The sequence below is a fragment of the Parasteatoda tepidariorum genome, chromosome 10 (genome assembly GCF_043381705.1).
Source record: "Parasteatoda tepidariorum isolate YZ-2023 chromosome 10, CAS_Ptep_4.0, whole genome shotgun sequence".
Taxonomy (NCBI): domain Eukaryota; kingdom Metazoa; phylum Arthropoda; class Arachnida; order Araneae; family Theridiidae; genus Parasteatoda; species Parasteatoda tepidariorum.
In genome coordinates, this window is record NC_092213.1 from 39415733 (window position 1) to 39430716 (window position 14984).

The 14984-nt window shown below is 31.3% G+C and overlaps 1 protein-coding gene across 1 annotated transcript in view; it reads left to right on the forward strand.

Annotated features, from left to right (window-relative positions):
- Window positions 1-11059, forward strand: part of LOC107436763 (glutathione hydrolase-like YwrD proenzyme) — a 36619-nt gene extending 25560 nt beyond the window's left edge. The window contains exons 4-11 of the mRNA XM_071186396.1: window positions 162-318; window positions 422-622; window positions 2728-2983; window positions 6977-7148; window positions 7794-7869; window positions 8642-8900; window positions 9359-9459; window positions 10729-11059. Of these exons, the coding sequence (XP_071042497.1) occupies window positions 162-318; window positions 422-622; window positions 2728-2983; window positions 6977-7148; window positions 7794-7869; window positions 8642-8677 (898 nt within the window). The 3' untranslated portion in view covers window positions 8678-8900; window positions 9359-9459; window positions 10729-11059. The remainder of the gene's footprint in view (window positions 1-161; window positions 319-421; window positions 623-2727; window positions 2984-6976; window positions 7149-7793; window positions 7870-8641; window positions 8901-9358; window positions 9460-10728) is intronic.
- Window positions 11060-14984: the final 3925 nt, after the last annotated feature.

Here is a 14984-nt window from a genome sequence, read left to right on the forward strand (position 1 = left end):
AGTTGTAGACCCCTTGGTCCATAACGGAATGTTGCGGGAATGCTTTACTTTACTTTTCCACATAAACAGAGGGGAACTTTAATTCACGAAAGATATGAGTTGAGCGGTTATTAAATAAACTTTTGAGATGCGTTAAATAATTTCATGTATTTCTAATTTAGTGGGAAAACTGGACTCCATACAACTTTAGAGAATGTCCAAAATGCTGGAATCCACCATTCGTCGGAAACAAAGTATTCTCAAGAAGGACTTTGGGTATCTATACCTGGAGCGGTAGAGGGAATGTTCAACGTACTAAGACACTTCGGATCCGGAAAGGTTATTTAACCATATATTACGTTTTGTAATTAGTATGATATAACTATTTATTCAATACCTGTGATGTCTAATAATTTAGATGCTCATTTCTTTAATTGTAAAGCTTTCCATGTCAGATATTTTACAACCAGTCATCAAGTTGGCCGAAGAAGGTGTAACCATTGCACCCAAAACTGCTGGTGTTTGGAACAAAGCTTCCAGGGCATTCATCGAATCAAAGAACAAAGATGACTTCCTTATTAATGGCAAACCTCCTCAAGCTGGTGACGTAATTACTGCACCAAAATTGGCTAAATGTCTTAAGGTAAAAGGAAAAACAAACCGCCTTAACTGAAGCATCTTCTTTTATTAATCCTAAATTTGTTGTTTAATCATTCTATAAGGTGTTTAATCAAGCTTAATATATGAGTTACGTGTATTTATGAGAATAACATTAATGATTAGGAATGGGTTTATCACAATTTGCTCAGATATGGCTTTGTATTGAGAAGAATAAAAAAATCATCAGTAAATTTTAATGCTATTTTTAATAAATAAACATGAAAAAATTTAGAAACAGTAAGGTTATTTAAATTGGAAGAGAAAAGGTGAAAAGAATTTCTTTAACAAAAACAAAGACTGTATTTGTGTAAAATCCCGCCGACCATTATTCGTAAAACCAATGAAAAGCTCCAAGCAACACGATTTTTTTAAAACATTGATAGGAAGCATTATCCATAACAATAACACTTTTTGGTCTTAATTTAGGTAGTACTTTTTGAAACCAATTTTCAAAATGCTTAGTGGTAATCGCCATTTTTTTCTCCCTACAAGCGTATCTACTGCCTCTGGAATAAACCCTTCTTCTTTGATCTTAATATGTGTCACGATTCTTCCTTTTCCTTTCCTTTTTCTATTTTGCCATGTAAAATTAAATTGTTTAAAATGATGCAAAAATTTGCATATCTTACAATTCAAAGTTTTTTTCGATCACTCTTAAATAAAATAATAAAAAATATTGAATATTTACTAAAAGTTTTTTTTTAAATTTTTTTTTGGGAATTATCTTTGGATAAACGTATTTTGTAATTGTGTGCAAAATTTTTTCAATTCGCTTAAAAAGTTCTCGAAATATGCAAAAAGTAAATTAATATTAAGGGGTCTAAACTTTGGAGCGCTCTCCTGAACGAACTATTGGGATAATATTTTCCAGATTGCGGCTACTCTTTATATTTGGGGGGGGGGGGCAAAAATACGAAACCGTCGAAAAAAATAATTTTTTTTTAGAGAGAGTACGTTTTTGCGTCTGATTTCGTAACTTAAAATATCGTCTTCACTTATTAATTAGCATATTTGAGGCCATCCCCTCAAGCCATTAAGATGGAATCCTGGAACGAACGTGAAAATCCGACCAATAGATCAAAAGTTATTCAGGGTGGTCATTTTTTTGGGCACTCTGTACACATGTTTGAATTATTGCTTTATCGTTGTGAGTAAAACAATACTTTAAAATCTACATTTATACTTTCAGACGTAATGTTATGTTATCACACAAACAAAAAATTTTATAAACAGTGAATCAAGTTGCCATCTGTGAGTTTTTGAAGAAACTTGTAGATTTCAAATTAACATGTTGAATGCTATGGGGGTCACTGGTGATCGGCACTGAGTGTGTTCGTAGCACCACGGGGGTGACCGACGAAGCCAAGATTATTAGAAAAGCATAATTCGAGTAAATTTTTAATTTTTTGATATTATTATCGTTACTAATATGGTTTGAAGAAATTAATGCAATATAGAATTCACAGAAATAGTTTTATTTATATACACAGAGATGCCAACTTGCTCCGGACAGTGAATAAATATTTTCAGGTGCTAGTTCATTAATTGTGATTCTTAGTTTAATAAATTCAATTGAGTAGATTTTTATCCACCACTATTTCTAAACAATTCGTAGGTTTATATACTTCACCACTTTTTTTTAAGATATGTCATGCTAAACCTTTTAAAAACTAGCAAAATGTGTCTAATATTTAAAAATTTAGTCTGTAGTTATTTACCGTTATGGCCAGACTGGCAAGCCACGTAAAATTAGCGTGGTATTCAACGTGTTAATGGTGAAAAAAATATACCACATGAATTGTACAAATTTACTGATATAAATAATTCTAAAAGGATATGAGAGCTATATTAAGAAAACATATTTATATTTTCTCTCATATTTGCTGTTACATTTTGACATTTTGTTGCTTATAACGTTTCACAATAAAGTCTCATGTATTTTGTTATTTAACTCGAATAAGAATGCCCCTCCCTATCAGAGAATTTTCGTCTTCTTAAAGTTATTTTTAACCAATTTTACTATTGAAACTTCACAATTCCTCACGCTTGTTTATTTTGTTATATACATATCATGTATTTTCTGTATAGGAAATAGCATCTAAAGGTGCTGAAGCATTTTATTGTGGACCTATTGCAGAAAGAATTGTTTCAGAAGTTAAGAATTCAGGAGGAAGCCTCACATTAGATGATTTCAAGGAATATCATGCTAATCCTCCATCGAAAGCTCCCTCCCAACCCATCAGTATCGATTTTCAAGGTTTCACTATTTGGGAAATGAAACCAAATACCACAGGAATAGTTGTTTTAGTTGCCTTAAATGTTTTGAAAAAATTTGACTTAAAAAGTAAGTGCTGGAACCGGTGTCTCAATGAGTAATTTTCATGGGAAAAAATACTTTCCTTATTAATTAAGTAAATTTATCATTCTACTTTCTGTAACTTATGATAGGCATTGTTAATGTCTTAATGAGTAATATGCCCAGAAATGAATGCTATTTAAACTTCTCGTATTGGACGAGTCTCCTTGTCCCTTGTCGCTCAGTAGTGGAATTGGGAATCGTAAGTGTCTTTATAAGAAATATGCTTGGAAACAAAATGCATTTTATATTAGATTGAGTCAAAAGTAAATTCATTACTCGACTTTCTGTAGCTGAAACTAGAGAAAGTTTTAGTGCGCAATATGCCCAGAAACAAATTCATTTTAAAATTTTAACATTAGATTGAGTTAAAAGTAAATCCATTACTTTCGTTAACTTACTTGGAGAATTGTGAGTGTATCAATGAGCTACAGATAAGGGACTGTATAAAGATTAGTACAGGTGTCTCAAGCCGTAAAAATTCGTCACAAAGCTTTCATGATACTACTTACTTTCTGATTTATTTTTACGCCTAATCTTAAAAAACACTCCATACGTATATTTTTATTGCAATTGTACTGTTTTCAATATGATTTTTGCCATTTGCAGTTAAATTTTTAAATCCGATTTACATTTAGCTGATTTTCATAAGAAACTGAGGATAAAATTCGAAATATGGCAATCCTTTCATTGTATTCGTGTCGTGATATGCAACCATGATTAATTTAAATCGATTTATGTCTCAGCATCAGGACATCATTTTGGAACAACAAGTGCGCTTGTATAAGTGTGCCATGTTTTGTACTTATGAAAAACAACATTCGTCCTCACCATGCAAACATCATAAGCGAGAGCCTTCAATCTGAGGATAACACCACTTTAGAATGATCAGCATTGTCACCTGACTTGAAACCGATTGAACAAATGTGGGACCTGCTTCGATCGATGATTTGCAACCCATCAATCGACTCTAACTACTTGTATACTGGAGCTTCGGAGAGCATGGATTAAACTTTGGAGTAATTTGCTCCAAGATCAGCTCGATTATTTGATACTCAGCTTAGACATTAAACGGGTTGGTTGCAGAGTATGGGAAGCATGCATATTATTAACCGTCCTACCAACTATATACTGTTAAGCTTTTGTAAAAGACCGTTCACACTGCATGTGTTTTATGCATCTGCAATCCAGGTTGAGGGAAAACTGAATATGATTGGTGAGTTTTTCCTTGGAAAATATATTTCACCAATCAGACAGCGATAGGAGGTGTGGGAAACATATGCAGTGAGAATGGAAATTAAGGGAGATGTCTTTTTCTCCGATTACTCTAGGTAGGGCATAGAGTTAAGAGTATAAGTAGAGATGACATTTCCCACCCTCCTATGAGTAGAAAGTGAAGTAACTGTCGGCCATCTTGGATTATGCAAAGTATTCATTGTAACCTATGGTTGCATTGCTAATAAATGGAAGGTTTTTAAGTGTTTTTTTTTTTATTGCTTTTAGTTACACGAAAAACATCGTTTATTACAATTTAATATTTATAAAAATAACATAACTAAAGATTAAATGTAATCATTTTTATGCCAAAAAATCTAATATTTTATGTACGTAGATTTATTTTTTTGACACTTAAATGAAAAAAAAATAGTTTAAATTAAAACGCTTTTTATTTTCAACTATTATTTTTGTATTTAATGCTTAAAAAAGAAAAATTAAAAAAAAAAGTCTTTTGTTATTTATTTTTTCAAGCATTTATTAATTTTAGAAGAAGAACTTTCCCTTTCATAAATTATATCCCTCAATTGAAGCAGTCATTTTTTGTTGATTGAATCATCATAGAAAATAATTGAACTTTTATTAAGGTATTACTTAATAAAAGTTGTAAAAAAACATTGATACTTAATAAAAAATTTGAATTAAAAGCTTTATATATTATTATATTTATTTTATATATTTCTTTTATTCAATAGAATAATACTGAACTTTAAATTCTTTCTTCTCAGTTCATGAAAATGAATTTCTTATTTTATTCTTAAAAAATACACAGACATAAAAGAAAAATAAATCATTTTATTTATTTTTACATTATATACCATCAATTTCCTTATTTTTTTTAAAGTAAATACTATCAGAAATTATTAGTCAAGAATAATAATTCTTCACTCACAAATATGAATAATAAATGTTGGTTATTCGACAGTAAAATATTGCATTAAATTGCAAATGAAAAGAGTTTAAAAATATACACATTTAAAAGTACACAAAAAACAAAAATTTAAAAAAACGTAACTTTATTGTTAAAAAAATTTTCATGCATTTATTAATTTTAGAAGAAAAACTTTCCCTTCATAAATTATATCCCTCAATTGAAGTATTGTCATTTTTTGAAAAGAATTGAATTTTAATAAGAGTTGTAAAAAACATTTCATACATTTGTTAAAAAATTTAAATTAATACTTTAATTTGTCACGATCTTGTAAATGGGTTTTGCAATAATATTGAAAATGATAAATAGTTTAATAATTATTAGAGTAAATTAATATTTAAATTATTTAACAACAAGAGTTTTTATTCACTAAATTTTTTTTAAATCAATGAATCTGTAAGACCATCAAGCAAATTTATTTGTTTAAATAAAATCATGATTTTTATCAACCTTGCTTTTTATAATGAAATTAGTTTTACCTCTTTTCCATATGTACTTTTCAAAGCTCAAGTAAAATTTAGGCATTTTTTAAAACCTAGATTATGCAACATATAAAATGAAATATACTTTTGTAAAAATCTGCCAATAATAAAGATGGATCAAATGATTTATAATTTGAGTAATTCTAAATTTAACAATGTAATTACTGACATTTGAATAATATTGCTTTTGTCAAAAGTTGTCTATCTGAAAGAGAATTTTGAAACAAATTTTTACAATAATACTTCATTCGTATACTTAGGTATTGACAGACAATTGCTTTTACGAGATGAACAACATGATTATCAAGCGGAGCATTGTCATATTGATGGTTCTTTTAAATCTATAAATAGATATCTCCAGTTCACACTTTGAAGTACTTCAATTTTAGTCTTTTTTAAATTTAAGCTATTTTCTTTACGTTGCCGAAAAACCATTTCACTTTTTTTACAAATAATAAAAACGTCATCGCTAGGATGAACCAATTTACCATTGGATTTGAAAAAGTTTATTGGATTTAAAAGGTTAAATAAAGAAAATCGTTAAAGAAAAATAAAAAAAACCGATAAAAATAACATTCATATCAGCAAGTTCAACGCGCAGAAGACAGCAGCGTTCGAATGTTTTGCATAAACCAATATGGCCGACCGGTTACAGTGATGGCTTCACTGTTACTTTCTCATGTCAACTCTACCTATACTCTTTACTCTATGAGGTAGGGAGCGTGCGCCGTATTCTTATGAACGTTTCTTGTACCATCTTGTCCTCTTTCTTTTGTTTCCTAAATTGGCTTTGTGTAAACGTCATGCCACATTTTTTTTATATCTTTATGTACACAAACTGGCATTATCCTTAATTTATGAATATGAGTGTATTTCTAAAAATTTTTCAATTTTCAGATTTTGTGTTTTAATATGGATGATAAGAGCTACAAAATGCGCAATGAAATAATGTCGTTTTAAATGCACAGTAAATTGCAATGAAATTAAAATTTTCATAGATGCCAACTCCTCTTACTTTCTGGGGCATTTTTTACCCGATCATTTAAAGTGGTAGCAAAATTTATTCTCTAACATTTTGTTATTAATTTAATAAATTCGATTTCAAATTGTTGTGATCTACGCCCCACATTAATAATTAATTCGGATTATCACGTCCTGTTTTTAATTGCTGACAAAATTTTAAAAAAAAATCTGCTTGCATTAATTGTTTATTTCAGTACCACTTAAAATTTTGTTAGAATTTAGAACTTTCATGTTGCTAATTATAAACTGAAGAAAAATTTCTAATTTTAGGTTTAGGGCACAATACAGCAGAATACATACACATTGTTGCAGAGGTTATAAAAATTTCATACACGGAATGCTGGGATTACATTTGTGATCCAGATCATACTACTAGTTCATTTCAAAATCTTCTTTCTGAAACCACTGCTAATAAGTTGTGCAAGAAAATCGACGAGAGAAGGTAAATTTTTAACATTATCATAATAAATTTTGTGGAGAGATTCATAATTTTTTTTGTTATTCTATTAACTTCTTTAAAAAATAAATAAGAAACACTTGTGCGTATCTGCCAACTCTTCCACCGATGCAGTGAAACCAGTTTGGCAACACTAATTCAACAAATGTCAGACTCACAGTGTTACCACGGGCGACTAAAAAAGAAAGAAGTGTCTGTCTCATAAAATTCTAAATCTTATTAAAAGAAATTAAAATTAACAACTTTTTATAGCATTTTTTTCAGAGATGCCAACTTGAACCAACTTTTGGAGAAAAAAAACTGTATAGAACAATCTTTAAAAATGTCTCGCTACATTCTTCCTGATTTTCTGCTCTCTTGCGATATTATGATTTCATGACTATCGTGGGCCATGAATTAATTTTTTGCTTAGGCTTAACCTCGAAGTATGTTAATGTTGTTGACTATTATTCTGAGAGGGAAAATTCCGGGAACTTGTAAAGTTATTTATTTTATTAGGATATTACAATAAGCAAGAGTTTGGTGTAAAAATGTCTATTGGAATAAATGTGGCTTATTACTATATAGCCCAAGCCCTTTATTTATAGAGTAATATTTAAAATTAATTGGATAAATTTGTTTTGTTTCTAGAGCTTCGAAGCCTGAAGTTTCTTTTGAAGGTGGAAGCACAACTTATCTAGCTGTTGTGGACGAGGAAGGAAATGGNGTATGTTAAATTTATTTTTTTAAAACAAGCAAAATATCAAAATATTTTGAAAAATTGAAAAAAAGAAAGACGTTGATGTTGGTTGATTTTGCGCCTTTTTCAAATAATGCGCCCATGGCTCTCGCCATGCCTGCCATACCCTAGATACGCCACTGAGCCCAGTGATTAGAGAACACCGCTAATACCCTCCGAGTGCTTGCGATGTATGCGCTTGTGAAATCTGTGAAATCATAAGTCTTGTGATTGGTCCCTGAGCAGTACCATGGGTACAGGAATCTGAAGAAAATTTCCTTCCCTTCCGCCTATATCATGGCGTATAGGCCCTATGGGCCTAGGTCGCGACATTATATTGCTTCTCTTCAGATATATGTCGAGATTGAGAAAATCACCTCACGAATGAGACGCCATGCAGAGGATAAAATTTGTGGTGGTATGTCTTTGGATCATCCCCAAGGATGTTTCCCTGATCTTAGCCAATAGTCCATTGTGCAGATCTAGAGCGACGTAAATAAAGTACATACCAGCACCTATTTCATATAAATTTATATTTCAACGAAAAAGTTACAATAAGAAATGAAATCTGTACAGTATTTTGTAAATTTTTTTTTATTAAAAATTTTAAAAAAATATTAAAAGGTTTTATTTAGTTATAAATCATTTAGAATTAAATAAATGAGATAGGAGGGACATTCTGTAGGCGATTAAAATAATAAAACATTTTCAACTTTTTACGTTTAGTAACAGTTTTGCCGATTCGGATTACGCTCCGCAGTCAAGGAACTCGTGCATTGCTTCAAGACTTTTGTAGAAGCAATGGCTTTATTGATAATACCTCACATTTATCTTCTTTTCTGTTTCAGAACCGATTAAAGTGCATGAGTTTGATTCAAAACAGTCCAAATGTATACGGTCCAAGAAAACTTCCCCTTCATACAATTATTCCAGGTATGGTTACAGATTCTCGAACTGGTGAACTTTTAGCTGTATTCGGAGTGATGGGATTATGGATGCAGCCTCAAGGTCATATACAAGTAAGCATTTATTGTAATTTTTATGCTAATTTTTTCTTTAATTTGAATAAAAACACTTTCCTTTAATTTTACGTATAAAAACTGCATCTATATTAGATTGGTGTTATTAGAATAGGTTTTACAAGCTATAAAATACGTCTATTGGTATTTATTTATTTTTTCTCATCTGACATGTGATTCACGAGATCTTTTAATTTAAAACGATTTTTACCACATTTTAATTTTTAAATTACAGCCCCATCTCTGAATCCGAATGCGATTACCTGTAGATTTAATAAATTCGAGTGTTTATTTCCTGGAAAATTCAAAACTGCAACAAAAAATGAGAATTTGAAGTTGCCTTTTGCCACACTTTTAGGGAGGGAAATTAGGAGATAAAGTTCGTTCTTTTGAAATTTTTTTGGCAATATTTCTCAGACATTCTGTTTTTTTAAGCATCCTCCTAACTCTTATTTCAGGTTTTGCTGAATATGATTATTTTTGGAATGGATCCACAAACTGCTTTGAGCCAACCAAGATTCTTTGTTGGTGATTCAAATAGATTTGCTGCTGACTACAAGTAATGTTTTCCACCTCTTTATTAAGATTTATGATGTATTTTTTATGTAACATTCTTATCTACTTGGGACATATTATTTCCTTTGGACCCCAAGAAAAAGGTAAGAATGTAGTAGAAAAAGAATTTAAAACTAAACGACATGGATAAATAGGATTACTTTTTGACACAATTGCCACAAAATGGTAAAGCTGCCAACTCGGAAGCCCGAACTTCCCAGAATATTTAACCCCTTGCCAGTATCGCGCGAATCCAGTTTAGGCAAACTACTACGTGCATTATTTGTGATGCCCGAGCTGAGTTCGTTTCTACTTTAGGATACTTAATTCACTATTTTTTTAATAGATGGCATTAGTGGTCCTAGTTTTTCACAGATTACGACTTCAGTCGAGGGAGGGAAATGTGGATGGGGGAAATATTTAGCTTTAAAATTTTGTTTAATTTGCTCTAATTGAGTAAGATGTGTTTGTATTTCATTACTTTTTTAATGTGTGTGTAAAAATTATAAATACTGTAGTTATTGCATTTAAAATTTTACTTTTGCAATAAAAAAAACCATTTTCTAACTTTTATAATAATATAAAGAACAAAATTAAACTGTCAAAATTTTTTTCCATTTTTCTGAAATATATTGAGGGGTAGCCAAACAAAGAATCTAAGGTAAACTTAATTTATTAACATTTAAAAACGTATATATAGGTATAATATATATTGTCCCATATATAGATATAATATATTTGTTTCAGTAGTTGATATTTAATGGTTGTGGGAGAGTCATATCAACAACGTAAATTTTCATCTACGAAAGAGTACCCCACCTAAAGTTGAGTTCTGGTCTTGTCGGTTGGAGGTCCGTCCTCTTTCTTGTCGCCCACCGACATCATAAAACTCTAAATTGATAAGACAGTTAAAATACTAAGTGGCCTGCAGAAAAAATAGCACTCAATCAGCCAAGAAAGAAACCACGGGAGGTTGTTTGTTTGTATGGCCTCTTCGGTCTACTCTCCGTTTGCGTTAGCCATCCGAAGGCGTTTCACCCTCGAACAACGGTGAGGTGCAGAAAGGGATTTTTCTTAGCTCTGTAAATGTTAATTGGTAGACTTTTTAATGGTCGACACGGGGAATAGACTCTTGGCTTTTGTTCCACCACGAGTATTTGCCGCGCAAAATACTACTTAGAATACTAGTTCCTTACTCTAAGCTAAGGGACTCGTGAGTTTAATCATATGCTAAATAGTCCACTAAATTCTAACATTTTGGTTATTTTTGCAGGCAAAGTTTTAGCCTCATATGTCTTGAAGATGGTATAAATCCTGCCGCTATTTCCACGTTACAGAGCAAAGGCCATCAATGCAAGATTGTTAAAGATATAGACAGGTTAATGTTTGGAAAAGGAAGTGTTATTGCTAGACCTAAACTTTTTAATAAGGATTTGCATGGTGATGCTCAAAATACTTGGTGGTCGGGAGTTGATCCACGATCTGATAGTTTCCCAGCTGGAATCTAGGATATTGTACTCTGTTTCAATTACTTAAAGAAAAATTGTTATGTATTACATTGTATTGATGTTCCTCTTAAACTTTACATAAATTTTATTTTATTATCGTGTTATGGTTTATGTAAAACTTTAAAATGACACAAACAAAACAAATTTATCAATTGAAATTGAAAAGCATTTGCTATTTTGACGCTTTTAAACACACTGTCACTTAAAACAGCTCGCCATTTGCGACTGAATATTTAGTGCTGGCGAGCATGTTTTGTATTTCAAATCAAGCTTTTTGATTGAATTTGCACATTTTTTCAACAGACCCCATCCCTCACCTACGAGAAGTTATTTTAGCATGAAGTTATTTTAATGATATGTGAATGATTTTCGAACCATGTGATTTATTATCTCATTTTAATTTATTATACTCGTATTTTCAATTATTATGTTGCAATTTTTCTATTTTTAAACTTTTTCAATGTTTTGGTCACTATACCTGTTAACTTTTTAACAATTGTTCATATTTTCGATACAAATAGCAAGCAGAAATTTTAGTTAGGCAACAGAAATTTCATGCCTTGACTTAAACTATTGTAACTCTATGAATTGCTTTAGATTTTAAAAGTTACTCTTCTGTGGATTGAGCTATAGACTTAGTTGAGACCCTCTTCCTCAATACTATACATCTATTGCCGATATTTCATGTTTCGTTTATTATCAGAACAATTAATTTTATTCCTTTGACCATAACAAGAAAGCAGTGTGTACTTTTGGGGAGGGTTTAGGGATTACAAGATTATCGTACTCTCGTTACAAGATTATCGTAGTAAAGTTCTTAGCAAATTCACGAAGATATTTGAAGTAGGCGAACTTTCTTCTGGATTTGACTCGAAGTTCGATGGATAAGAAGGGAGACTAAACAAAATAACTTACTAGGGAAGAGTTTTCTTTGAGTAAATAAAATTAAAGTGACTAAACCGCCTTTTTGCTTAAGAAATTACCATTTTCTATATTACAAACATTTCTTTAAGAAAATGCTATGAAAGCAAAGTATTAGAAAACTTCTACCTCATCTACACTAAAATTTTATTTATTATATCAAGACACGTTCATCGATAAAAGTAACTGTTTCGTTCATGGGTTTTGAACATAACATGATTCATGTTTAGTGCAAAAAATAAAATCAGACGTATAGATGGGTGACCGTGTCCAGCTAAGCGCAGATAGTGTTAGGGGTTAAAATTTGTTGTAAGACTTCCAGGTTACTACTTGCGACTGATTTTTACATCTACGCTTAAAAAAACACACCATCCAATATACCTGTTGAAGTGTTGATTTATAGGTTCCTGATGCTTCAATAAAACAAATGAATTAGCAAACTCCGCAAGCTTGCTATGATGCTGCACAAAAAATAACCGACGGTGCTATTTTACACAATTATAGCAAAATAAAGGATAACCCTCAAAATATGACAAACCTTACACTTTATTCATGCTGTGATCACGACCTCTTTGAATTTATAAATTATATAACAATCTTTTGAATGGTAAAATTATGCGTAAATTCAAACACAAATCACAAATAAAACTTCCTGGAATATTAAGCCTGTTCACACATCAACTCGTAAGCATAACATAAGCGGAGGGATAAACTAGAAGTTTTCTAAATTTCTACCAGTTTTAGAAAGCTTGCAATTGCTTACATTCAACCATCCATATTACAACTCTAGGTAGGTAAGGTAGTTTATTTTTGTCTCACTAGAGCTGCACAATGGGCTATAGGTGACAGTCTGGGAAACATCTCTGAGGATAGTCCGAAGACATGCCATCGCAATTTTGATCCTGTGTAGAGAGCAGGGCCTGATTATTGAAAAGACACAGGAAGCAAGTGCTTCCCCAGTAAAATTCTAGGTGGGGGCCCCAAATGACTGAAATTAAGGGCCCAATTTCTTATTTTTTGCAAAAGAAATAAGTTAGGAAGGATCCGACATGATTGCATAAGGTCTCTGTATTCCTTTCTAAGGTTTTAATAGTTTTCACATGGTTCTTGTCTCTTTAAAATGTATTGTTTATGGGCGAAAAATATCAAAAGTTTCTTTTGCTCAAGTTAGGGGGGCCCCAAAATCCTATTACGTTTCCCCTATTTTCAGAGGTTAATCGGGCCCTGGTAGAGAGGATGGCTCCCGTGCTTTGAGTCTGGCGACCTACAGCGTGAAGTTGAGCACTTTACTGTAGAACAGTTTGACGAAGTCCTATTCAGCTCCCCCTCGGCCCCTAACCAGGCTGATCAAAGTGGTCAATCACCCGTTTACTGTCAGCACCATGTGATGCTTGACTTCGGTGTTCTACTGGAAAGTGTTTATTTACGATCAATCCACTGCGAGACGCTTAAAACTCTTGAGAGGCATTTTACACTGGGAGTAAAAAAATCGCAAAAGCGAATTCGATGGTGCGAGCGAGAATATAATAAACGTATTTTACGAAAAGATATATTTTACTAATAGGTTCTTACACACCTTACACATTTGCATTCATCCTTCAGAATGGTTTTCTTAGATACATGGCGTCATTAAATGCGTCTCTGTAACGTCACGCTCAAACAAAATTTGACTCTGCGCTGATGCGTTTCATTGCTCCATTTGCAATTCGCGATCGTGATGCTCGAATACGCTATCTGGGGAGATGACCGGTTCCATGTCTTGACCGGGCACTGGTGGGCTGCACTCATCAATGGCCTCAATTATTACCTCCACTCCTCACAGTATGCTGATTGCGCTTCTAGGCAAGTCTCTCTTCTCATTGACATTTGATTGGCCTAATTTATGAAAATCATGCGCTTTATTGGCGATAACTTCTACCTAGCCGAGAAATATATCAAAATATAATATGCCAAGTTATGCTGGGATTAAATTTGAGATATTGCAGTCAGGATTAGATTTACAACTAGAAAATAATGCATTTCGAATGTAATCGCGATTTAAATCATTTGATATTTTTTTAAGGAATTACTGATTTAAAGCAGCTGTGATTATTCTTAAAAAACACTATCTTAAACAAACATAATTTTCATAACATTTAATGTGAGGATACTTATTAAAAAAAATTATTAATTTTAGTTTAAAATATTTTCATATGATATAATTAATAAAAACATTCTTAAAGGTGTGATTTTTTAAAAGTCTGATTTCCCTGATAATGAACGCTTTTTAAAGGGAGCTATTTTTTCACTACGAAATGATAAAAGGCGTACGCATTGAAATTACTATATAAACCCTTTCGTTATTTATTAAAAAAATGTATTAATTCAAATCAATAGTGGTTATTTTTTTAAAAAGTAAATCAATAATTTAAACAAATTTTGAAAAAATATTGATTGAAAGAAAATATAATTTAAGCATAAAACATTTTTCTTCAATAAAATTAATAAATACATTCTTTAGACGGGCAAATTTTTAAAATCTGATTTTATTGATAATGAGGATTTTTTGCTAAAAAATATTGAAAAGGATATGCATTTAAATTATTATGTTTCAAAATAGAGTAAATGTAAGTAAGAGTGATATGAAACTTTTAAATTGTAACTGTCCATTAAATGGATTTAAAATAATTTTCTGGCTATAGCATATTTAAATTACACCCATTTAGTTTTCTGCTAATTGAAAAGCAGAGCTTTTATATCTTATTATGTATGAAGTTAGCGTGCATCAAAACTTGCTCAATCAAAAGTGACATAATTTTTTTTTCAGTTATGTGTTCTTTTCTAAACTAATTTTCTCTTCATTAGGTATTTAGTTGAAAAATTGTATCCCAATTTTTAACAATCATCAGAAAGTTGAACTTGAAAAATACGACTATGATTTTTCTCATCTCAATGATTAGTATGTAATAATATAATAATAATTTTCTCCATTTTTAGTAAGATTGTTGTTGTTGTTGTTGATTTACGTCGCACNATGATTAGTATGCAATAATATAGTAATAATTTTCTCCATTTTTAGTAAGAAATAATAACTTTATTAGTTGCATTATTTTTAAACAAT